The following is a 25015-nucleotide window of genomic DNA, read 5'->3' as shown; positions in this document are numbered from 1 at the left end:
ATATCACAGTATATTAAATTGTACTTTCTTATGCAAACTGCAATGCATTTCCTCCCTGCTGATTTTAACCCACTATGCTAATACAGTTAGTTAAACAATGCCTGACAGGAGTGGGGTGGGTTGTAACAAATATTTTAAAAGTGTTACAACCATTCCTTTCCCATTAAAGTATGAATAGTTTATTGTTTTTACATATACTTATACATGGACTTTTACAGCATGCCTAGATAATGGGAAAAAAAGACTGTTAGAGGTATGCCTGCTGATATTTAAAAAAAGAGCATCCAATGGGGTCTCAAAGAAGGACGAATCAGTCAGATCAGTGGCAAATGAACTCATGTAACACTGAGCCGATACTACAAATCACTGCAAAAGCTGATGGAAGAGTAACAGATATTATTTTCGCATTGTTGCTTCTTTTTTCTGAGGAAAAAAGAAAGGCAAGCACAAAAAAAAGAGAAGAGAAACCTACCAAAAAATGTTGAAAACTAACGCTGAAGATTCTGAGACCTCAGATGAAAACATTTGCATTGTCTGTATGGAGCCATCTGGCAAATCAAAGCCAAAGGAAGTTTGGGTAAAATGTATCCTGTGCAGTCTTTGGGCCCGCCAAGCCTGCATTCCAGGGCTACCAACATTTGTCAACATTGTGAATTTGCACACTTTTTTTCTTTTTTCCCCAATAATATATAGGCTTGAAATAAGACTGTAGCAAGTACGACTCACGCTTAGCTCCCAGTTTCCTCTCTTCCCTGGCAGCTACTGTAAAAATAGGGGATGCATGATTATAATGACAGGACCCACCTGTGTCAGCCAGTCTCCCACGACACTACAAACCCACTAGTCCACCCATAACCTGCAGCCACGCCACAGACCACACCCCATCACACAGAGCTAAATCTTTTTCACACATGCTATTTATAAGAAACAAAAGTGGGTATTTTGTGTAAAAGTTTGAGAACTCCAGCGTGAAAATTTATCAAGTTACAGTTACTGAAGCAAAAAGTGTTACAACCGTACTTGGTCTCCACTGTTCTATTTTCATAATTAAACTGATAGTGTCATTTTTAAAATTATTTCATAGAAGAAAAAACAATATTCTACTCTAAACAAAAAAACATAACTGTATTAATAGATCTTACAGCAAACTGATGTATTTCCATAGGTAGAAAATAGATTAGAATTATTTAAGTGCGGATTTTTAGAAACTGCCCTGTTGCCTTACCATCTTGAATACAGTGGCCGAAATTAAAAACACTATTCTGCCTAATCACATTTTATGTATGTAGCTAGAGACTGGTGAAACAGCAGCCTACCAACAGAAAAGCTCAGGATATCTTCAACAACTCGCCTCAACATCCCAGTCTTTGGATAAAAGTGAGCTTTACTGACTTATCAACGGATATTGAAGCCCTTTCACAAAGTTTTACAGACATGGAGACCCAGCATGTCTAGATCTGAGTAAGCTTAGCCCAGTTTTTGTTTTTGTGGTGACTCAGGGGTTATAACATGAACAGGGCCCACTAAGTGTGGGTGTTATGAAGAACAGTTTAAGAGTTTGATCTCTATTGCCTCACTAAAATGTGTTTGTTCTATTGTGGCCACTGTAGCTTTGATTATGCACTTGAATTCATAGGAGTAAGAAAACAACATTCAATTCACTGCAGTCTATTGACCTCTAGCGGTGAGATATTACACACTCTGCTTAAACGGCATTTCTCTTTTCTTTGTATGTAGAAATCTTAAAACAAAATTTCAATCTTTCATTTCACTGTGACTCAGATTTTAAAACGATGCATGAAATTTTTCAACAAGTCAGATAAAGAAAGCCTGTCTTGACCATTAAATGACCCATTATCCCTGACTGGGATTTTAGGTTTTGCCAAGCTAGCGGATGCAACGAAAGAATGACTATTTTTATTTAGAAAGCAAATCATGGCTAAAATTTTGTAGTTCGCCATCATTCTGGATTTACCTCTAGCTCCACTATGGAGTTGACATATGTGATTTCTATTAACATATCTCATTAATGCTGATTAAATTTGCTACAGAAAAATACCTATATTAATTAGTTCTGATCTTCTTTGGGTAAGGGGCATTGGTTCAAGATGCCTTTGAGCTCTACAGGAGACAAAATGTCATGGAAATGCATTAAGATTTTCTCTGAAATGCAAACTATGATGTATTTGAAGTATTAGTAACATAAGACCCAGTATAATATTTATTTTATTGACATAAATTGAGTGAAAAGTAATAATTGAACAATCAATTGCAATAGAAGATGAAAGAGAGGTAATACATTTTACAAAGCACCGGAGGAGTTAAATGTGACAGGAAGTGTACATTTGAATGTATTCTGGCTTAACCAATCAGGTACAATTTTCCATCTGACCTGAAACGATCATCTCACCTCCTTCACTCACTGAAATACCAGTAAGGTCCACGACAAGAAGCAGTGTCAGGATGATCGTCTTATGGGTTACATTGTTTTGTCTTCATGAAGGATGTAAGTGCTTTTTTTATTTTGTCTAAAAAATTTATATGTTAACAGTTTACACACCAATAGATTTGCGATTGACAGTTACCATGTAAAAAAATGTTTTACTTTCTTTCTTTTCCTTAATTCAGATTCTCTAGTTCCAGTTAAAACTGTTCAGCTTGGTGAACCAGCAACCTTGACATGTGCTATACCCAATGAGCTAAGCATTAGAGGAGTCAACTGGTACAAGCAGAGTGTCGGGGATACTCTTAAATTAATAGTTACACTGTATAAATCTACAGCTGATTATGGTCCTGGATTTTCGAGCTTAAGATTTGGAGTATACGATGGTAAGAATTTTACCAGCTTGACCATTTTAAAGACAGTTCAAGAGGATGAGGGACTCTATCACTGTGCAAACACAGAATGGATTGGAACTACATGGAGTGGGACGTATTTGTTAGTAAAAGGTAATAAGCCAACCTACCTTTACAAACTTTGAAAATTTGTCCAAGCATGTTTTGAAGAATGTCTTTGTAATTGCACAGGAAACACTCAGAGGACATCAAACTATGCAGTTAGTAAGTTGCTGATAGAATCAAATCCAGTCCGTCCAGGAGACACAATGACGCTCCAGTGTTCAGTCTTCTCTGACCCACTCAACAAGACATGTCAAGAAGATCTCAATATTCTCTGGTTCAGAGGTGGATCAAATAAATCTCAACCAAACATCATCTACACTGACAGAAACAGAAGTAATGAATGTGAGAAAAGATCTGACAATCAGAAGACATGTGTTTATCGCTTCTCTAAGAATGTCAGCTCCTCCGATGCTGGGACTTACTACTGTGCTGTGGCCACATGTGGGGAGATATTATTTGGAAATGGAGCTAAACTGGATATTCAAGGTAGCTCTATCAATCAATCATAATTAACTATTACTAATTTTTATTGAACATTCACAGCAATGTCATCATTGGGTGACATTGCTGTTCAGTACTGGAAGTTATATGCCAAATATGTTGATAATGTAATGTGTAAATATTTGTTAATGTTTTGTTTATTTTTGACTTTTAAGAGATGTGTTTATTGTATATATTTTTAATTTTTCATTATTAGTCTATTCTTTGTATGTTCTGTTTATATTCTCTGTTAATAGTTAGTGTTTATTTGTTCCCTTTGTGTTCCGTGTAGTTATAACTAAATGTTATTTACTGTCTTCTTACGTTCACCTGTTCCTTGTTTTCCCCTTCTGTGTCTCATTCCCCCGATTAGTGTTTGGTGCGTCTGTGAGTAAAAATAGTGATGTCTTCTCTTGTCCTTTGTCGAACTGTCTGTTTGAGTTCTGTTTGCCTTTTGTATGTGGACTTTTTATTTATTTTTTTACATATATTTCTGTCACCCAAAAATAAAGGCATGTCTTTTGTTTGTTTAGTTTTTCCACACATTTGCATTTGGGGACCTCTATAATGTAATAATGTGACAGATTGTGAACAACAGGAGCAAGGCTGAAAATTATTTTTCTGTTTGTTTTTTGTAGTGTCACCTACACATTCAGCATTTATTCAGCTGACAATATTAATAGTATTTTTGGCAATTTCTGTCATTGGAAACGTGTTCCTCATCTGCAACCGAAGAGTATGTACAAAACATCAAAGTAAGTGTTACGAGAAACTGAAAATATTTAAACAATGAAACTTGTACAAATTATATTTAAATGATAGAAAGACTTATCCATTTTATATACAGAATCATAATGTAAAATATATTGTAAAAGGCCCTAGCGGTGCTTACGTTCTGCAAATAACTCATTTCTTTTAGTGAGATTTTTATCAATGACAAAAGGTTCTCAGGGACATGCAATATTAAGGTAATTTCACTAATATATATATATTTATTATTTTGTTTATCCTTAGGAAAAGAAAGTGCTATAGCATATGCACAAACTGACACCTCATGCCAACCAGTAAGTGATGAAAATTAGCGTTATTCACTTCAAATATGTCAGAAAATGTTAAGTGTCACTTCATAGATAACATTTTTTTTTTATTACCACACAGACTGTCGTTGATGAAGAACTAAACTACGCTGCACTGAATTTCTCTGAAAGAAAAACAAGAGGAAGAAGGAAGAGAGAGTGTGCTGAAGACAGTGTCTACTCTCATGTTAAATGCTGATGTTAATAACAATGTTTAGCATCTCCTGAAATTAAAATTGATACTGACATCTTGTTTTTGTTTGGTTTTTAATTAATATTTAAAAGTTGACAGATAATTTTCAATCTTGCTGAAAATACTTGGACTGCCAAAACCTTAAACTTAGTTGTGTTGCATTTCTGTCATTCTTGAGTTTTAATTGTATGAACTGCTTTGTAGTCATGCTTTCTGGATAAATAAATATACATTTGTCTCAAAAGTGTCTTTTATGTTTAAAGCAAGGCAATGCAGGCAAAAAAGAACCCTAAAAGAACAAAAACGATCATTTCAGTACTCAGTATACTAACTGGACAGGTTTGGCAGATACATGCAGTCATGAACATCCACTGCAGTGATGAAATGGAACCATTGGTTTGTAGGGTAAAGTCTCCAGTTCAGTTTTTGTCTGTCTTCTTTACTCTTGTTTTTTTTTCTTTGTTTGCTTTTTATCTGAATGTAACAAATGATGGTTAAATCTGACTGAGAAAACACTGCAGGCATATAGCAACCACAACCTAAATAATTTACAAAATGAACAAACTGTCTCAAAAGAAGTGATCACGACCACAAATCAAGGGCACAGTAATTACATTCCTGGACAAAGAAGACATGTGTACCATGCAACTTCCTGATCAAATCACTGTTTGTAATTCTTCAACCATTTGAATAGAGCAATGCTTAACTGGTTCCAGTAAGTATGTTTAGCTCATTAATTTGGATATTATTTTGTACAAGTGGTTATTATGCACTATATTTATGTTTACAAGGTACATGGCCTCTAATGTACATATAATTAAGCACATGTGGAGACGAAACTTTTAGATGGGGTGTGTGTGGAACACCTATTCACTTAAAAAAAAATGGAAATGCAAGGCGTGTTTAAAGCATAAAAATTGTATCAAGAAAATTCCTGCAAATTTTCTCTGAAATGCAGAGTGTGACTGTGGTGTTAACTGTCTGCTTGCTTAAGGTTTAAGGGCAAGAATAACAATCTCTTAGAGACAGATGCAATTGTAGTTCGTAATTTGGACAATTGCAAGAGAACATGAAATAGAAGTGCAAGGTTTTACAAAGCCCAGGAAGTTAAATTTTGAATCTATCATTCATCCATCCATCTTCTGCTCCTTATCTTATATAACCAGAGAAGAAACGACCTTCTTCTCCCCAACCACCTCATCTTGGAAGAGACTGGTCAAGGGGAGAGGCACAGGTGTGCCCTGATGCCTCCTCTTAGTATAACATTCCTGAGATACCTCTCCCAGGAAGCATCCTAATCAAATGCCCGAACCACCTCAACTGGCTCCTCATGGCTCTACCCTTTAGAGGAAGCTCATTTCAGGTGTTTGTATCCAAAACCTTAAGCATCTATTCTGTGTTAGCCAATCAGATGCATTTTACTGTCTTAGGTAATACAATTATTCACCTCTTTTACTCACTAAAATACAAGCGAGATCACCAACAACAAGCAGTCTCAAGGATTTTCTTCATCAAGGATGTAAGTGCTCTTTAAATATGTTGTCTAAAAACGGTATAAGCAGAGAACATGTTATGTGAAGAATAATATAAAATAATTTTGCATTAGACTGTTTCCATATCATATGTATTTGATTCTATGGCTTTTCTTAACTGAAATTCTGTCACGATTTGCAGAGGCAAATCATGTGGCAAGAGAGAGAAGTGGACCCAAGAGCAGGCACTGTTTACTGCGAGTGAGTTTATTTACAAGTGTGGGGATACAAACAGAAGCGGGGATGACATGAACAAAAACTAAGAAACAAGAAACCAAACCTGAAATGCGAGGAGACTGAGGGCTGAGGTAACACAGGGGAAGACAGGCAGAGGAAACACAGGGCACAACAAACAGAGGCTCCGACCAAAAACAGAGGTAAACACACACTAAATATACACATACAAGGTAACGAGGAAATGGCACACAGGAGGGAGAAAAAGCTGAGCCTAATTAGACGAGACTGGGAGTAAGCAAATCAGAAAATATGAACATAGAACCAAAAAGACTAAACACAACACAAGAAAGGCACAGAGAACAGTTAAACACTGGAAAGAACAACAAATAACCCCAAACTAACAAAACCACTGAATATTAATAGATATAAAACATAAACACGGAGTCCACAGACTCCAGGCTATGACAAATTCGCTGTTTCCTGTGAAAACCAGCTTGGTAAAACATGTGCTATTTGTCTTATCTCCTTCACGTCACCCCTAACTGGTCAAGGCATATGGCTGCTCCTCTTTGAGCCTAGATTTGCTGGAGGTTTCTTTCTATTAAAAGGAAGTTTTTCCTTCCCACTGTCGCAGAAGGGTTTACTCAAAGGGGGTCTTATTATATTTGGGGTTTCTCTGTATGAAGTGCCTTGAGGCAACTGTTGTTGTGATTTGGCGCTATATACATAAAATTGAATTGAATTGAATAACATTGTGTTTGCCTGTTATTGTGTTCCTGTTTGTGTGATGTTGTAGATTATGCAATTATCAGCATCAGTCATAATATCATTATGATCTTTACCTAATAAAGAGTTCAGCAGTAGGTGAGTAGCAAGGGAAGCATCTGCAGTGATGAGATGATCCTGCAGTGAACCTGTATTGGTATTTTTTTTTTTGGTAAATAGAGAGCTGGCCATGAAAGCAAAACTGTGGATTCTGGCTAATCTAAAATCCTGGCCTTTATTTATTGGCAAAAAATTTGGTCTAATGACTAAAACGGTTAGATCACAGATATAGAGAGCAGAAAAGAGCTCCCAAAGCGTATCAGAACTCAATCCTAGAACCTTTCTCCATCATACGGAGACAGCAGAGGTGGTTTGGATTCATCTGGGATGAATCTGGGATGCAGTAAGACACTTTCTTGTCTTACTGACCAATTACTGACCTAAAAATGAACAGTAGGTAGGTATTGACAATACACTAAGTGAAAAATTGGGATTTACTGATATATATTTACTATTTTAATATTTCTCTTTCTCTCTATGAGTTGAAATATTTTTTTTAAATATCTTTCATTGGTCTGCATCATCTGTTCATCATCTCAGTTCATGAAATAGATGGAATGTTTTTAATAGGTCAGGAAAAAAGGCTGTCTTGACCAATAAAGAGTTGATATTATCCCATTATAATACCCATTATTGTGTTCATAGGTTTTGTCAAGCCAGCTGATACAAAGAAAACATGCATATTCTAATTTATAAAGGAAAATCTTGCTAAAATCATGTAGCTTATGCTCAGCATAATTCTGGATTTACCTCTAGCTCCACCGTGGGGTTATCGAGTGAGACTTCTCTTGACATATCTCATTAATGCTAATTAAATTAGCTACAAAAGTTACCAATTGGTTATTATTTTTTATAGGAGCTTAAACCATGTCCTTAGGCCAAGAAACATTGGTTCACCCTGCTCTTCAGCACTTCGGGGTGTCATGACCTCTGGACTATAAAATACCCAACCTGCACATTTCCTCTGAAATGCAGAGTGTGAAACGTTTGAGGTATTTTTTACATAAGATCCAAGAACAAGAATAAACATCAAATAATCAGTGTTCAAAAGTAGTCAAAAGTAAACACTGAACAATCTGGACAATTGCAATAGAACATGGAAGAGAGGTGGTGTTACAAAGTGCAGGAGGAGGTACTTTAAGTGTACGTTTGAATCTATTCTCTTAGCCAATCAGATACATTTTGTCATCTGAATACATCTCACCGCCTTCACTCACTAAAATACCAGTAAGGTCCCCAACAAGAAACACTGTCAAAATGCTTGTCCTGTGGATTACATTATTTTGTCTTCACAAAGGATGTAAGTGCTTTTTAAAAAAAATTGTCTAAAAATGTTCTCAGTTAAGAATTTATATGTCAAATATATTTGCACAGACTAAACTAGCTTTACAATGGAAAGTTACCACAGCAAAAAAAGTTTTATTTTTCTGTTTTCTCTTATTTCAGATTCTCTGGTTCCAGTTAAAACTGTTCAGCTTGGTGAACCAGCAACCTTGCCATGTGCTATTCCCAAAGAGCGCAGCATTAGGGGACTCAAATGGTACAAGCAGAGCGTCGGGGATACTCTTAAATTAATAGTTAGTTTGATTCAGTCTCCAGATTATGGTCCTGGATTTTCAAGCTCAAGATTTCGGATAAATAATGATGCAAATTTTAGCAGCCTGACCATTTTGGAGACAGTTCAAGAGGATGAGGGTCACTATCATTGTACAAACACGGAATGGATTGGAACTACATGGAGTGGGATGTATTTGTTAGTAAAAGGTAATAAGCCAACCTACTTTTACAAACTTTGAAAATTTTTCTATGCATGTTTGGAAAAATGTGATTTGTATTACACAGGAAAAACTCAGAGGACATCAAACTTTGCAGTCAGTAAGTTGCTGATAGAATCAAATCCAGTCCGTCCAGGAGACACAATAACGCTCCAGTGTTCAGTCTTCTCTGACTCTGACAACAAGACGTGTCCAGAAGATCTCAATATTCTCTGGGTCAGAGATGGATCAGATAAATCTCTTCCAAACATCATCTACACTGACAGAAATAAACGTAATATATGTGATGAAAGATCTGACAATCAGAAGACATGTGTTTATCACTTCTCTAAGAATGTCAGCTCCTCTGATGCTGGGACTTACTACTGTGCTGTGGCCACATGTGGGGAGATATTATTTGGAAGTGGAACTAAACTGGATATTCAAGGTAAGTTTATGATTTATAAATTAATTAGAAAAAATGTCATATTTCAGTTTTAAACAGCCAGTCAGAATTATTAGTAATTTTATGTGTTATTACATGATATTACTGTCCAATTCTTTAGTTATACAACAAATAATATCAGCAGTGATAATGTTTTTTTTTTCAGAATTCATTTTCTTTGTTCTTTTGCAGAGTCATCCACAAAATCAGCATTTATTCACCTGGCAGTATTAATTGTTTGTTTGGGCATTTCTGTCATTGGAAATGTTTTTCTCATGTGCAACCGAACAGGTAAACAATTTAAAGGTAAGAAATGTAAGAAACTACAAATATTTGAAAGGCTAAGTGTATTTCAGTTATACTCCCATATGGAAAAGAAATAGTAAAAACTTATAAAAGACTTGCATAAGATGTGGCCTACTTCATATAGTGAATCATATAAGGCTTATATGATTTACTCATGAAAGTGGCCACTTTCTCATTACTTTCATATATTGTTTTAGTAAGTATCCAAAAGATACAAGTTTCATTTATATAATTTTTCAAGGGATCTTATATCTGTTTTCAGTATTGTATGCTTTTCATACAAGTTTCACACAAGACAGACACAAACTTCATAAGATTTATATATATCTTTTCCATATGGGCTTAAATGATGGAAATACTAAATATGTATTTATTATATATAGATATATATATATTGTAATATGATTATATATAGATAATCATATTACAAGAACTACTGTAATCATTGTACACATTATAAATAATTCTTGCAATACTGAGGCCTCCATAATGATTTTTTGTAGCCTTCATTAGTCAATAAATATTAAGTTCTGAAAAGATTTCGTATTTGTCTTTATTATTTATCTTGTTCTTAGGAAAAGAAAATGCTATATCAGATGCACAAACTGACACCTCACGCCAACCAGTAAGTGATGAAAATTCATCATTATTTACTTAAAATATGTCAGAATATATCTATATAGCTACATAGATAACATTTTTTAATTACTACCCAGACCGTAGTTGATGAAGAACTAAACTACGCTGCGCTGAATTTCTCTGAAAGAAAAACGAGAGGAAGAAAGAAGAGAGAGTGTGCTGAAGACAGTGTCTACTCTCAAGTTAAATGCTGATGTCAATGAAAATTTTAAGCATCTCCTCAAATTTAAATTGATCCTGATTTTTTCCTTGTTAAACATGCTGTATTTGGGACTCTTTGGTCTTTTCTTTGTTCTTGTGTGTCTTTGTTAAATCTTAATTAATATTTACAGTCAACAGACACCATCACTGACAATGTTTCAGGGCTCTCATAGCTTAAAACATACTTGTGTTGTATTACATCCTTGATTTTTAACTGTATTAACTGTTTGTTCTGGTTTTTGCAATAAAGAAAGAATCATATGGCCAAGAACTTTATTTTCAGTGAGTACACAGAAAAAACAAAACAAAAAAACCCTACAGTACAGCTTAGAGACTTTAACATGTGAAAGCGCTCAGCAATAGATGGGTCAAATGGTGCAAGCAGATCTGATAGCTAGATAAATAGACCTTTGCATGTTCTCCCCATGTATACATGGGTACTATAGCTTCCTCCTGCAGTCCAAAAGACATGCACTTAGTGGGATAAATCAGTGATTATAAATTGCCCATAAGTATGAATGTGAGTGTAAATGGATTTTGCTAATAGTGTGTGATAGTGTGTGTTATTTGCCATAGGTTAATTGAGAGGCATTCCTATCAGAGTAACCAGATTTTAATTATAGTGCTTTTTTAATTTTTTCCAAGACGGAGTACAACATCATCATATAAAAGTCCAGAGCCTCTGTGTAATGCTTCTAACGCTACACAAAGTTTGCTATTGTACTGTTCAAAAAGTGCTGGGTTTATCTGTCTTTATCTGCCTAAACTGGAGGTCCAAAGAATATTTCCCTCATTGAGAGCTCAGAAAGAGCTGCTGGTGAAGTTTTTGAGTCCTGTTGTTTTTTCTGCTGATGATGTTTCTGAAAATATGTCAGAAACATCATCTGATTATTTATCATCGAATCTGAAAACGGCGTTTTCGTCTAAAAACGCTCCGTATCCACGCTATTGTTTCAGTCGTTTTCATCCACACACATTTCCCTCTGTCGTTTATTTACGTTCCGGCTCTTTGAAACGTTGTGGCAAAATGTAGAGGAAAAGTGCCGAGTTTTATCTGGAGCTATCTGGAGCATGTACAAACTGATACTCTTTAATAGGGCTGTCAAAATTGACAGCAAACAAAACAACTGCTGTACAATGCCGTCCGCCACCTTAGGAGAATTGATCACATGACTGCATCATATGACTAAAATGTGCAATCGTTTTCAAAAGTCCACACTGCGATACGAAAACAGCGTTTTCAAATGTATCCACTTTGGAGAGCATTTTCAAAAAGCTCAATTTTCCTTGACCAAAAACGCCAAAATGGAGAGAAAAAGATGCATTTTCAAACAAAAAAACGTATTAGTGTGGAAATGGCCTCAGTGGGTCAACGGAACATCTGGCACAGGACAGCGGTGATGAAAGAAGGGGAGGAATTGTCTCCAAATTTCTGGACCCAGGCAACCACACCCAGCCTGGCTCTGATGGTCTTCTTCCAACATTTTTCCCCAGGGTCTGGGGGAAAATCTGCTGTTAAATACAAGGACAAATTACATTCCTATAAAACATTCCATTTAAACTTTTCTATCTTCATGCTACCAGGCAGGAGAGAACTCTGTGAGTGTGTGATGGATGTCAAACTGTCAAACTGAATGAGCTTGTTTTCTATCATCCTCATTCATATGGTAAAGTGTCAAAGGACAGCATTTAATTTTAAGTTGTTATGATTACAACACTATAGGCCTGTGTAATGTATATAATCTCTTTGTTAAAATTGAGAACAACAAAAAATAATAAGGGATTATTATTCAAACATATTAACTATGACAACAACACAGGTGTGTAGAATTGCTAAAAAGCCTTGAACACAGTGTATCACTAGCTAGATGCTAATGGCTATTCTAGCAAATGAATTAATCAGTAGAAGCTACAGGATGATGTGAGATGTGCTGCTTCTTAAAAGCAGTGATGTGGCTGCATTTACATTAGTTTAATAGTCAGTTGCTGTAAAACCACCAGAAGACATTGTTTTTTTTTTTTTTTTTAACCTGTCCCGTTTGGTTCTTTTGCCATCAGAATTATTGTCTAAAGGCGAAGAGAGATGCCCAAAGGATTTACTTTACCAAATGGACCATCCCAGCCTTGCCGTAATGGTCCATCTGATTCACCTTTTATTGTTTATTTTATTTTCACTTGCTGAATACGGGACAGACTTGACTGGTGGAAAGAAAGGGGAGAAAGAAAGAGGAAAAAAAAAAAACCTGAGAAGAGGGACGGGGAAAAGGGCAAAAACAAAACCAACAGAATAAGCAGACAAAAAAATACATATCGATCACCTGGATCACCTGTTGAGAAAGAAAAAAGAAAGCAAGCAGAAGAAGACGAGAGTAATAAACAAGATCTGTGAAAAGATTTTGTTTATTATTCAAATATGCTTTGCTTGTGATTGTGTAAACTCTGAATGACGATTCACCCTGATAAAACATGAAACCTTGCCTATGCTTATCAAATGCCTGTGAAGACAAGTTCCTGTGCAAAGAGCAACGGAAAATGCCACTTAAGCAGACGTTTAGTATAGTACGGACAGAATGTTTAGTAAGATATGCATTTGTCAGTTAAGCAATATATTCTGAGAACAGGCGGAGACTGCCTCCGTCTGCTGTGTAACCTACATGCCTATATAACCTGCAATAAAGAAGAGTACTGTGTGACTCTCCCGAGAGTTCACCCATTGTACATATGATTTTTTATATTGTCTCACTGTGTCTCTGTTTTACTTTGGCAGCTTTCTATTTGGGAATTTTCCCCTGACATTTCTTGGTCCTTCGAAGCCGGATGAGACAGCCTATTTAAAAGCAGCTCTCACAGAAAGCACCTCACCAGGTCCCGTCGGTGCGAGAAGCCCACGTTGCAACGTTTACAAGCGGTCCGCACCGTCGGGGCTGATCAGGTGCATCTGAAGAAACCAGCGCCAAGGTAGGACAGACCACTTTGAGATAATAAAGGTTTGCGCAAAACGAAAACGAAACTTAAGACTCGTCCAAAGACAGACTGGAAGCATTAAGCTCGTCCTGAGGACTGGTAGTCAGCTCGCCCGCAGAGGGCTGGAAGCAGTAAAAGACTCGTCCAAGACAGACTGGAAGCATTAAGCTCGTCCTGAGGACTGGTAGTCAGCTCGCCCACAGAGGGTTGGAAGCAGACTCGTCCAAGACAGACTGGAAGCATTAAGCTCGTCCTGAGGACTGGTAGTCAGCTCGCCCGCAGAGGGTTGGAAGCAGTAAAATAAATATTGAGCTCGCCTGTAAGACGGAATTGGTAGTCCTGCGTGGACTCATTCCGCAGTTTAAAAGGCTGGAAGCACTACGCTCGCTTTAAGGAAGCTGGTAGCGTGAACGCGCTTAAAACTGTCTGTCTTTTATTGTTTTTGGTGGAATAAGTTGATTTCTACAGCACAATAAGGAGGCTGAACTATTCCACTGATTTGTTTACTGTTGGTTGCTGAAGTACTGGTGAATCGAGAGGAAGGTCGTGTTTTATCACGTAAAGGTGACACCGCTTTTGAGAATAGCTCAAAAGTAGAAGGGCGTGTCAGCCACCTCTCTCTGTTCTCGTGCCAGCGAAAGCGCCCGCAGGTGTGTGTGTGTGTATTACTAAGCGCTAAATAAACAAAGAACTATCAAATAAAATAAATCAAAAATTAAATATGGGAAATAAATCTACAAAACCCGAATTGACTGCAGATGAACAATGGTTAGAGAAAAATGCCCTGGTGCAGGAAAGATAAGCGCAAATAGGTGGAGAAATCCCAAAAACAAACTGCACCGCCTGAGAGGGAACTGTAGCCCTGGCCAAATACAGCAATTAAGTAAATGCCTACACGCAGAGATAGAAAAGACTAGTGGCAAAAGAAAGACCTGCGCATGTTCGAATACGTAAGTTTCTTTGTACCATGGCAGGAGGAAAGTAAAAGCATGAAGAGAAAAGAAACAAAAAGCAAAATAAACAAAGCGAAAAGCCACCTACCGAAACCACCAATCCTCCTCCTTGTCAACCACCTCCCTCAGCCCCAAGTCCCCTGATACTGAGCAACCATACCCCCAAGTCCTTATTCCCTGTTTCAAAAAATCCTTTGTGAAACCACAAGACCCTTATGTCTCAGCGAGACAACAACTGGACCTAATGACCATGAAGACCCACCGCCATGGCCTCCAGGCCCGTTAGGGCAATTTCCGTTAATTCAGGCGCCAAACCCAGATTACGGAAAAATAGGAGAAACAAAGCAAAAAGAAAATGAGTCTGCCTCTGACTTCCTAGACAGACTACGACCAGTCTTTAGACAAAACTCAGGTCTAGAATATGATGAGGCGTGAACACCCTTTTGAACAACAACTAAAAATGCGTTTCTAAAAGGCCTCCTCCCAAAGGTCCGCGCCCACGTAGATAAACATTGGGTCACTCAAAATACCGGAAGTCTAGCTGATGCTTTACAGCATGCAGAGCATGCAGTAAAGGTACAGAAAAACAAAACAGCACTGCCAGACTATGAGAAACCATTTCATTTGCATGTGGATGGCAGCTCAGGCTATATGAAAGCAGTATTGACCCAAGCTTTTGGTGACAAACAACGACCGTTAGCCGCTTACTCATGTGAACTAGATTCAGTAGCCTCAGGCCTACCTACATGTGTGCAAGCCTGTGCAGCAGCAGCAGAGGCTGTTAAAAATCTGCCGACATTGTTTTGGGACACAAGCTGATTATCAAGGTCCCACACGCAGTAACTCCAATACTACTACAGGCTAATCTTTCTTATCTAACACATGCAAGACAGCTCTCCCACGTAGGCATCCTGCTCTCACAGTCACACATCACTGTTGAAAAGTGTGGTCAGCTAAACCAAAGCACCCTGCCCCCAACAAAAGCAGAGTGGATGACGAAACTACTGAAAAACAAAGAAATAGTTTTGAGCAACCAACTGCCGCGTGATTCTCTCCCAGTCTCTTCCAGGTCCTGCTCACAACACCCACAGCATGCAGGATTGCTGAACGACCCTAGTGGATTCATCAAAGCCACACAAAGAAGGTTGAACCAATCCAAGACCCACCAACATCTCCTTAAAGTGAGTGATAAGTTTAGACTCTGGTCCTCCCCAACCTCTAGTGTTAGCTCGGTGGGGGTAGGGTGATCAGTGGCAACACTCGTGATCCCACTCCTCTGGCTGAGGTCTACTCATTAGAGGCTACGGGTGTGTCTGGTGGTCGAGAAGAGGAGAACACTCACAGGAATGGAGATGCTAGACAAAGAACCCAAGATTCCACTGAGGGAGAAAGGAGAGATGGACATAGACGATGTCAATATTGGACAACAGGATGCCAGCTGACAACAGTCACAACCCTGTGCTTCATGTTTGTGTTCTCAGTGTTCCTGACAATAGCCATCCCACTAAACTCATTCCACATTTGGAGGCTATCAAGGTGACAAGTGGAGCGAATATGACTGGTACCTGTCAAGCACGGACTGGGACCAAGGCTGGGACACAGTCTTCACCTACACTGGCAACGACTGGACCGTAGAGCCCTGATCAACAGGCTGATAGCAACTGCCATTACACCAGACCCTGTCAGCCCAAGAGAAACTATGACGTTATTAGAACACACTGACACAGACACTGATGATGAAGCTGATTCAAATGAAGAGATTGATGCCCTGCGCATAACTGTGATGCAACACCGAGTCGCACTGGACATGATTCTGGCTGAAAAAGGAGGACTCTGTATACTCTTTAACAACACATGCTGTACGTACATTCCAGATAATGTTCACTCTTCCAACATGACCGACGCCTTACGCACGCTGAAACATCTCAGGGACACTCAGCAACAGGACTGTGTCACGAACACTGAAGATTGGCTTACCTGGCTGTTGAGTGGTTCCTGGAAATCTCTTTTAATTAAAGGACTGGTTTTTGTAGGAGTTCTTCTACTCCTACTCTGTTGTTTTACTTCTTGTATTTTGCCATGTGCACAATCAATGATTAATAAAGTTGTTGCAGTCCATGTGCAGGCATACCTGACACTGCCCATGGACAAAGATGATGATAAATCCCCCTGACACTGAAATGCTGTGATACACCAATGTATGACGTGCTGATTAAAAATGCACTGCAAGAAATCAATGGTGTTTTAACTAGTGTGAAAGTTAAACAACAGGAGGAAATGTGAAAAGATTTTGTTTATTATTCAAATATGCTTTGCTTGTGATTGTGTAAACTCTGAATGACGATTCACCCTGATAAAACATGAAACCTTGCCTATGCTTATCAAATGCCTGTGAAGACAAGTTCCTGTGCAAAGAAACAACGGAAAATGCCACTAAGCAGACGTTTAGTATAGTACGGACAGAATGTTTAGTAAGATATGCATTTGTCAGTTAAGCAATATATTCTGAGAACAGGCGGAGACTGCCTCGGTCTGCTGTGTAACCTACATGCCTATATAACCTGCAATAAAGAAGAGTACTGTGTGACTCTCCCGAGAGTTCACCATTGTACATATGATTTTTATATTGTCTCACTGTGTCTCTGTTTTACTTTGGCAGCTTTCTATTTGGGAATTTTCCCCTGACAAGATCACAATGATATATGGGAATATGACAGTAAATACTAAATATTAAACATTATGGTGCAGCACGTGAGATCGACAGCGCACAGTGTGCTTTGAGGTAGGAGCCCAAAAGGGTGTAGTTTGTGTGTGTGATCACCCGTGTGTACACCTGTGAGCATGAACGCTTGTTTTTAAAAGGTTCCTTCATGTAATGATCTGCTAGAGGGTGTGGGGGCCACTGCCCGTCCTCCAGGGCATGAAGCAGGTATGGAGGAGATCAAAACTCCAGACATCCAGAGGCCCCCAGAACACAAGAGACCAAGGAAGACCAACAGAGGGCAGCTGCGTCACTATCCCAGAAAGAGCTGAGGAGAGTCCCAGATGAGGGTCACTCAGCAGCCGCGGAGCAGAAGCCAGGGGTTGCAGTGGCGTGCCCGTGAGCTCCGCCGGCAGCCAGCTGTGCCTGAGTGACCGAGACCGGGCCGAGGCCGAGGGCACCCCATCCCCGAGTGGCCCGGCGAGCCCCAGGCTCCATGCCCCGATAAGCAGCCGCCAAGGAGTGAGCGGTGGGTACCTGGGCGCCACCCCGGACACAAAGAACCACCAACGCACCGATGTCTGAGGCGTCTGCCACCGGCAGGGGAAGTGGTGGGGGAGATGGGCCTCCAAACCTTGGAGGGCCTGAGATGTCCCCAGAGAGGTGGGGTCTGATACCCAACCTGACATATAGACACAGACAAACAGGCACACACAGATACAAACATCTATTCCCACCCTCATGCTCTCAACATTCACCCAACGTGGAGACAGACATAGAGACACTGTACACACAATCACACTCCCCAGCGTACTCTAAGCCCCGGGTCTGGTACCCTTGCCCCTGGAGGGGGAAACTGCGCCCAGACCCAGGTGGTGTTACCCTTTTCCCTGCGGTGGGGAGAAGCAGACCGCCCGACTCTGCAGCAGCAGGGCCCACATTCAGACCCCAGTCGGACGGCCAACTCCTCCTCCTAGCCCCCGCTCTCCAGCAGGCCGCAGAGAGTCATTGTAGGAAGACTCAAACCTCCCTCCACCCGCTCATATGTAGTGTTGATGTATGTGTGTTCTAAGGTGCATTTAAAACCCAGGAGGGCATGGAGCTACCTGCCAGAGCAGCAGGTAGCGTATAGCCCCTCCTGCTAGCCCTCAATGTCTACGTGTATTTAAAATTGAGAGGTGGGCAGCGACACCAGGGGTGAGTGTACACCCTGATGGTGATTGGAATCCGTGTAGCGTGCCCACCCCCAAGATCCTATATGTATGTGTAATGAGAGTGTGAGTAATGTGAATGTCTAAGTTAAAACTTAACCAGCAGACATTGTTAAAACTGTAGCAACTGTTAAAAGCTGTAAAAAGTGCAGGGGGGCGTGTTCCCAGTCACCTTCAGTGGGTGAGTGGGCGGAGTTCAAAGCAGCAACTCCACCCCAGAGTCACTACTGTGCAACTCAGGCTCCAAACATGCAAAACACGGTAGCCCTGATAAACAGAGTTTCATTTTTGTACAGTGGGAGGAATCACGTTGGAGCCACATTGTCTATCTTTGATATGGATATGGTCATTGTGTTGAGTCCCACACTCGCAGCATTTTATCCATGTTGTCTCTAAAACCAACATTTTTAGCATATTTGCTGAGCACATTGATACATTTCCTAACCATAAGCCTAGTCTGATGTCAGCTGGATGTATGGTAGTGTATTGTACCAAAATTGCACTGATTTATTTGACTTTATTAGTGACTATCTTAGACATATATAAAAGGTACTGGTGGGGTGGGTACTAAAACACACTTGGGTACACACTTTTTAAAAAAAAATTCTGCTTGTGTTACACTAAGCTCCGACATAGACTGTATATAAAAGATGGAAAACATAGCGTAAGATCAGCAATTGTTTTGTGAAGTCTTCTTGTGAATTTATGAAATGTCTTAGGTGTTACCATGTTGATGTAACCACACACGTTAAGTGAGTGGTGGAGCTGGCAGAAAAACCAAAGGATACTGGAAACCCATATGATTATAACATGTCAATTACAAAGTAACCAGACCCTAAAGCACAATTTCCTTTTTGTTATTTTGGACTGTAATAGGGTTCAGAAGCTACATCAGATTGCATTCAGTATGTCAAAGGTTTTTTTTAAGAGGACCCAAACGCTGAAGACAGAAATCATATTTAACAAAAGACGGGCCGTTTATTAAGGCAAAACACAAAGATACAAAATAGGAGAGACCAAAACCAAAGGCTGACTCTAAACTGGGAAAAACTAAACTAACAGCAAAGCACAGGGAACATGGAAAAACTACGGACCGAGAGCATGGGGGAGACGAACAGATGACCTGAGAACCAACCAAGGAAAACAGAAGACTTAAATGCATAGAAGGACAGTGAAGGAAGTGGAAACACATGGGGAACAAAACTGATACAAATGGACGTGACGCCACAGGGGAACTGAACATACTGAACATGGACCATGACACTATTTAAATAAAACAGGAAACACAGAGATGTAGACTGACACATGAGCTTGACACAGGAGGAAATGCAGATGGGAGAGGGAGCGAGGGACCACAAGAGAGAAAGGACAAGAGAGCACCAGAGAGAGAGACATGATGGGCTGGGGAATTATGGAATAAACATGACCGACAGGGGAGACATGGAATGACACACAGGAAGGGGAGACGAGACATCGCGACAAGACACCAGGGAAACGGAAATATAACTAAACAATAGAGAGAACTTAGTACTCAAAAAATAGAAAAACAACCGAAAGAACACCAAGAGCACAGTTTTGTTTTACAGTGGGTATTACAACACACATAAAAGCGCCATAAACTCAAAAGGCTGGGTAAAATTCCCCGGAACATTGACACAATAAGGCTTGAAACAGGTGAATCTAGTCATCAACTCAGAATAAAAATGTTGAGTCACCCCAGACTGTCATAAGAAATGTTTTGGGTGTAAGGTACTTGTGCATTAGCTTTAATTTTCTGGACATTGATGTTTTATATACACTCTATGACCTAAATTCAAATCTTCATGCATATATATATATATATATGGGTATCTACATACATACATATATATAAATCCAGTATAATAGACAAGTATGTTTTGCAATACTGCAAAACATTTCAATCTTAGAGTTCTTAAACATTGTCATTTCAGTATGTGTGTTTGTTTCTTAGCCACGGGGAGTTCAGTAAATAAACTGATACATCGTAGGCCTATATCCCACACCTTTTTATAGATAGCATGTCATGGTCCCTGGGTCTCTCTGGCTGGCTCACACTGGCTACAGGTTTTGTTTTCTTTGGTTCCCTCTCCCTCGCACCTCTCTGCCTGGGCGGAGCTCATTAAAATTGATGCTCTTGTGTGATTGTCACCACCTGCTGCTGATCTGGCTGAATCCCCAGCTACTATTTAGTCAGTGGCACAGAGCAGCTCTTAATACTGAAACATTGAGTCTCCTGAGTTCGTGCTCAAGTCTTCTCAAAGATCTCCTGTGTATTCGCCTGTGGTACTAACTATTCTGTGTGTACAGCCTACAGGACAGATGATCTCGCTTTTCTGTGTGTGGCAGTGAGTGGAGGTTTGGAATGCCCCGGCTGACAAAGACTGAGTGTGCATGGAGGAGCTGTATATGACTGAGCTGAAGTGGAAGCGTGTTTGTGGATTATCCCTATCTCCCTATATCCCTGGACCCCCTCCCAACTCACTGTATATATATATACTATAGGTGTCCCATATTGTAATAAACTGTCTTCTTTTGTGTGCAAAGAACTTCATTGAGTCCATCCAGTATCTTAGATGAGAATATGATGTCATCATGTATGTGCAACCACCTACAAACATGCTGGAGTGACCAAATTTGATAAGACCACGGAATTGAGGGTAATAAACTGATACATCATGGAAAAAGGCCTATCCAATAGTAAATGGAGAGACCAGTGTCCCCATGTCTAAAAAACAGCTCGAAATTCACATGAGTTGTTGGAAGAAAATTGCCATCATAATGCGGCTACCCTCGCGCCTCTGCGGCCTCAAGGCTGGAGCTCAAAATAATCCCAGATAACGACTATGTTGAGACTGTTCCTTCCCATCCCATGCAAGCTGACCTGGGTGGCTGGTAGACTGTTTATTTAAGTGGCAGGGGCGAAGGCACTGTCTCAGCTGAACTATGGACACATACACTTACACTGATAAGCACACCTCTCATCCCCAAAGATTTCCAAACGCCTTCGCCTGTTGTTTCCTGCTGGGAACACGTGTGGGTCTATGTGCTGCGCTGAATGATAGACCTGTTCAGGGTGTGCTGCTGTGTTCGCTTCGGATTGGAGCTCACCCCCACCCAACCCCGTGGCTTGTCATGTCCTTCATAATGTTGTGCTGTGGACTGAGCTGATGTGCAGAGGTGTTTTTTACCCTTCTCATGCTGTCCTGGACCCCCTGGAAGCTCAGCATGAGTAGGGGTCTATTTTTTTCCTCTTGTACTTTCCCATTGTAATGTACATTTCAATGTTTTTTTTCTAATGCTAAAGAACTCTGTCTGCGCCTGTATCCATCCATGTAATGTCTGACAGTATGTGTGTAATCATCATGTTCACTAGCAACCTACAAACATGCTGGAGTGACCAAATTTAGGATATAAAAGTATCTAAAACCACAAATTACTTTTGTTATTGTGATTGTGATCAGTTTGACAACAGCCTGAACAATTGAAATAATACTGTAACATGTTTGTTTTCCTCTCTGTCTGTTTGTCAATTTTGCATCTCTGTACATCCTGTCTTATTTTGCCAGTGCCCTGTATGGTGTCCCTTGTGTTTAGTTAAGTTTGTTTCACACAGTGTCCTGCTTAATCCTGTGTCAATTCCCTTTCATTTAGTCTATTCGTGTACATATTATCTTTCCATTTAGTCTCCTCCCATGTTTCTTCATTTTTTTGTCTCACTGTGAAATCAGTCATGTCTAGACAAACAGGTTAACGAAGACCTTTTGTCTGTTTGTGTATTCCATGTATTCCTTTGAGTTTCCTAGTTTTTTGAGTAAATGTATTATGAGAATACAGCAGTAAAGCTATTTGAGTTCACACCTTGCCTCTGGAGTCCTGCATTTGGGTCCAACTTCCTGCTTCAGCACAGCCAGCATATGACAATGGTTGACATGCATTATGGAAAATATGGAATCTATATTTTGGAGTAATTAAATATTTAGAGATCTTTTAATTATCTGTTATCACTAAGTTGCTGGAATCACCTATCAGCAGATACGTTTCTAATCGTTAGATTGCCATTAGAGTCTTTCTGTAACCTTGAGTATTCTAAGCTTGTGCTCATTCTTACCACAACTCAATGTATATTAGAATATTCTCACCCAATTTATGTTAGGGTTAGGGTTAGGAGTTTGGAGTTGATAAATATGTTGTTGTATGATGCATGTTGTATGTTATTTGATGTATAAACAGCACCACCAGTTAGCATAAAGACAATTATGGAAATTTAAAGGTGTTTTTGTGAGAGTGTTTTGGTTTACCGTAACACCTCTTTTGTTTACTTTCTGTGTGTTAAAGGAACCCACTGTAAAACAAAACTGTGCTCTTGGTGTTGTTTCGGTTGTTTAGGCCGGAAAGATGATTGATATTATTTCCATTGTGGTAGTAGAACGGAGCACCAACATAAACAGCCAATCAGATTCTTCTGAAATTGTTCCCTCCCACTTGATGTGATTATATTAAGGAGCATCATCTTAGTATGCCTAAAGGTAAATGAGTCACAAGTAAATCCATCAGAAAATGCTGGTTGTATTTTATATGCTGCTGGGCTTCAGAGCTGGTCGTAAGTTTAGAGTCGGCTTTTTTCCATATATATTTCTCCAATTTAACATCTGGAATATAGAACTCTATATCTAACTGCTCTGCTTAATTTGACTTTCAGGATGCACTGATTATGTGTTTTTTGGAACGAAGACTATTGGTGTTGGAGAAAATGTGACCCTGACATGTGCGCGCCCAACATCTGAATATGAAGCAACCTTGTATTGGATCAGGATTGTTTCTGGAAGCTGGCCTGAATTCTTGGGAGGAACATTTACCTTTGATTATGATGGTGTTAACACCACTCCTCACATTACAGCAAAGCAAGAACCTGGAACATTTATTCTGGAAATAAGTAAAACTAAGCTAAGTGACACTGGTCTTTATTACTGCATAAAAGTAGACCAACTGGACATGGAATTTTTAAATGCAACATTTTTAAAAATTAAAGGTAAACAGAACCGATTATGTCTTACCCATGTTTACAAATCAATATTGAACTAAAATGAGTAAAACATTAATTTATTGATTTATGTATTTACTTTAACAGTTACTTAATTATTTTCTAAGGGCCAGAACCAGCTATCACTGACATCATTCAGATGCCTCAATCTGGTCCCCTCCATCTGGGAAACCCAGTGACTCTGCAGTGTTCAGTCCTCTCTAACCCAGAGAACAATGCATGTCCTGGAAATGACAGTGTGTTCTGGTTCAGCACTAGATCTGATAACTCTCACCCCAACTTAATTTATGCTGATGGAAACAGCGATAAATGTGAGAGGAGTCCAGAGGCTTCCTCCACACAGAAATGTGTCTACAGCTTCTCCAAGAATGTCAGCTCCTCTGATGCCGGGTCATACTACTGTGCTGTGGCCACATGTGGACATATAATTTTTGGAAATGGAATAAAACTGGATGTTAAAGGTAAATTTGAAGAATGCTATAATAATTTAGAATAGGCTAGTTTAAAATCAGTGTGAAACTTTTTCCCAGTTTATAATGTCACCAAAAGTTTAAGTTATTACTGGGTGCTTTTATTTTTCCAGGACTCAACATGTGGGACTTGCAAAAGGCTAATACAGTTCTATTTCTATTATGTGCTGCTTTGGCTACAAGTCTGATTGTTATAGCCTTCCTGATTTATACCATCAAGAAGAAAACATCCAGTTGTTGGTGTGGTAATAAAAGTTCATCTCACATTAGTATATCCATCAGCTTTGGTGCAAGTTAACCATGCAGAAAGTATTTGTCATTGTAAATTTCTCTGTCTTTTAAACAGATGTTGTGACAGGGAGTGGTGATCAGCAGAGTCAGCAGGTAAGGTAAATTAAAAAAAAGAAAAATATAAAGTCAATGGTACATTTTACTCTTGAATGTTTGTTTTTTTTTATTTACTCAGACAGCAGTGATTTACTCTGCACCAAACATCACTTTGAGGAAAAGCAGCAAATTAGCACAAAGGAGTGAAAAAGCAGCAGAGGGGGAGACAGTCTACACAGATGTCAGTGCTTTTGCAGTCGAGTAACTACTGTTATTAGGGTTTACTATATTTTTTATGACAAACTGTGTGAAATGCATTTCAAGCTCCATCGTGGGTTTTATTTAAATTCTGAAACAAAAAATACAGTTATATTTATTGAAAAAATAAATAACATATTATAATAAAATTATATATTTGAATGTTATCACGTTTTAATGTCATTCTGTTATTTTTCACTTTGTTTTGTGATGATCTTTTAGAAAAGGTAGACAGTCATGCATATTAGACGGTCAACCACATGTACACAGTCAAAAATTAAAGTCTAGAATTGTCTAATTGTGGAAAATTGTGTGGTTACTTGACTCCTTAGATGAAGTGTTTCAAATGTATAGCCTGCGGGCCACATTATATCTGTCCTGCAAGATAATTTCATATGTTAGTTATTAATGGCCCATCAGTATGTGGGAGTCAAATCTTCAGCCCTGCTGAGAATCCATGCAGGCAGGGATGGGACTTTTATTGTCATGGGCACATCATGCAGCCAATCACGTGCAAAGACAGACTGGGATCATAATATT

The 25015-nt window shown here is 39.2% G+C and overlaps 3 protein-coding genes across 4 annotated transcripts; all 3 read left to right on the top strand.

The window, feature by feature from the left end:
- Window positions 1-2446: 2446 nt before the first annotated feature.
- LOC116328921 (signal-regulatory protein beta-2-like) lies at window positions 2447-4860 on the top strand. Its single transcript, XM_039620740.1, has 6 exons — window positions 2447-2506; window positions 2629-2949; window positions 3028-3387; window positions 4020-4136; window positions 4396-4445; window positions 4540-4860. The coding sequence occupies exons 1-6, from the start codon at window positions 2464-2466 to the stop codon at window positions 4654-4656; spliced, it is 1008 nt and encodes a 335-aa protein (XP_039476674.1). The 5' UTR covers window positions 2447-2463; the 3' UTR covers window positions 4657-4860.
- Window positions 4861-8431: 3571 nt separating this feature from the next.
- On the top strand, window positions 8432-10790 carry LOC116328920. 2 transcript variants are annotated; one of them, XM_039620746.1, is made up of 6 exons: window positions 8432-8484; window positions 8631-8948; window positions 9027-9386; window positions 9576-9674; window positions 10265-10314; window positions 10406-10790. In XM_039620746.1, the coding sequence occupies exons 1-6, from the start codon at window positions 8442-8444 to the stop codon at window positions 10520-10522; spliced, it is 987 nt and encodes a 328-aa protein (XP_039476680.1). In that variant the 5' UTR covers window positions 8432-8441; the 3' UTR covers window positions 10523-10790. The 2 variants fall into 2 exon arrangements, with proteins under 2 accessions (XP_039476680.1, XP_039476675.1); XM_039620741.1 differs by having other exon boundaries at window positions 9576-9689.
- Window positions 10791-22926: 12136 nt separating this feature from the next.
- Window positions 22927-24752, top strand: LOC120432942 (signal-regulatory protein beta-2-like). Its single transcript, XM_039598365.1, has 6 exons — window positions 22927-22979; window positions 23079-23408; window positions 23528-23881; window positions 24004-24135; window positions 24237-24274; window positions 24357-24752. The coding sequence occupies exons 1-6, from the start codon at window positions 22937-22939 to the stop codon at window positions 24480-24482; spliced, it is 1023 nt and encodes a 340-aa protein (XP_039454299.1). The 5' UTR covers window positions 22927-22936; the 3' UTR covers window positions 24483-24752.
- The last annotated feature ends 263 nt before the right edge of the window (window positions 24753-25015 follow it).

The sequence above is a fragment of the Oreochromis aureus genome, linkage group 2 (genome assembly GCF_013358895.1).
Source record: "Oreochromis aureus strain Israel breed Guangdong linkage group 2, ZZ_aureus, whole genome shotgun sequence".
Lineage (NCBI taxonomy): Eukaryota > Metazoa > Chordata > Actinopteri > Cichliformes > Cichlidae > Oreochromis > Oreochromis aureus.
This window is presented reverse-complemented; position numbering and strand designations above follow the sequence as displayed.

Coding starts and splice junctions, on each gene's coding strand:
- LOC116328920 (XM_039620741.1), top strand. CDS start 8,442: ATGCTTGTCCTGTGGATTACATTATTTTGTCTTCACAAAGGAT. Junction 8,949..9,026: donor GATGTATTTGTTAGTAAAAG/GTAATAAGCCAA, acceptor TGTATTACACAG/GAAAAACTCAGAGGACATCA. Junction 9,387..9,575: donor AACTAAACTGGATATTCAAG/GTAAGTTTATGA, acceptor GTTCTTTTGCAG/AGTCATCCACAAAATCAGCA.
- LOC120432942 (XM_039598365.1), top strand. CDS start 22,937: ATGCTGGTTGTATTTTATATGCTGCTGGGCTTCAGAGCTGGTC. Junction 22,980..23,078: donor GCTGGGCTTCAGAGCTGGTC/GTAAGTTTAGAG, acceptor TTTGACTTTCAG/GATGCACTGATTATGTGTTT. Junction 23,882..24,003: donor AATAAAACTGGATGTTAAAG/GTAAATTTGAAG, acceptor TTATTTTTCCAG/GACTCAACATGTGGGACTTG.
- LOC116328921 (XM_039620740.1), top strand. CDS start 2,464: ATGATCGTCTTATGGGTTACATTGTTTTGTCTTCATGAAGGAT. Junction 2,507..2,628: donor GTTTTGTCTTCATGAAGGAT/GTAAGTGCTTTT, acceptor TCCTTAATTCAG/ATTCTCTAGTTCCAGTTAAA. Junction 4,137..4,395: donor AGTATGTACAAAACATCAAA/GTAAGTGTTACG, acceptor GTTTATCCTTAG/GAAAAGAAAGTGCTATAGCA.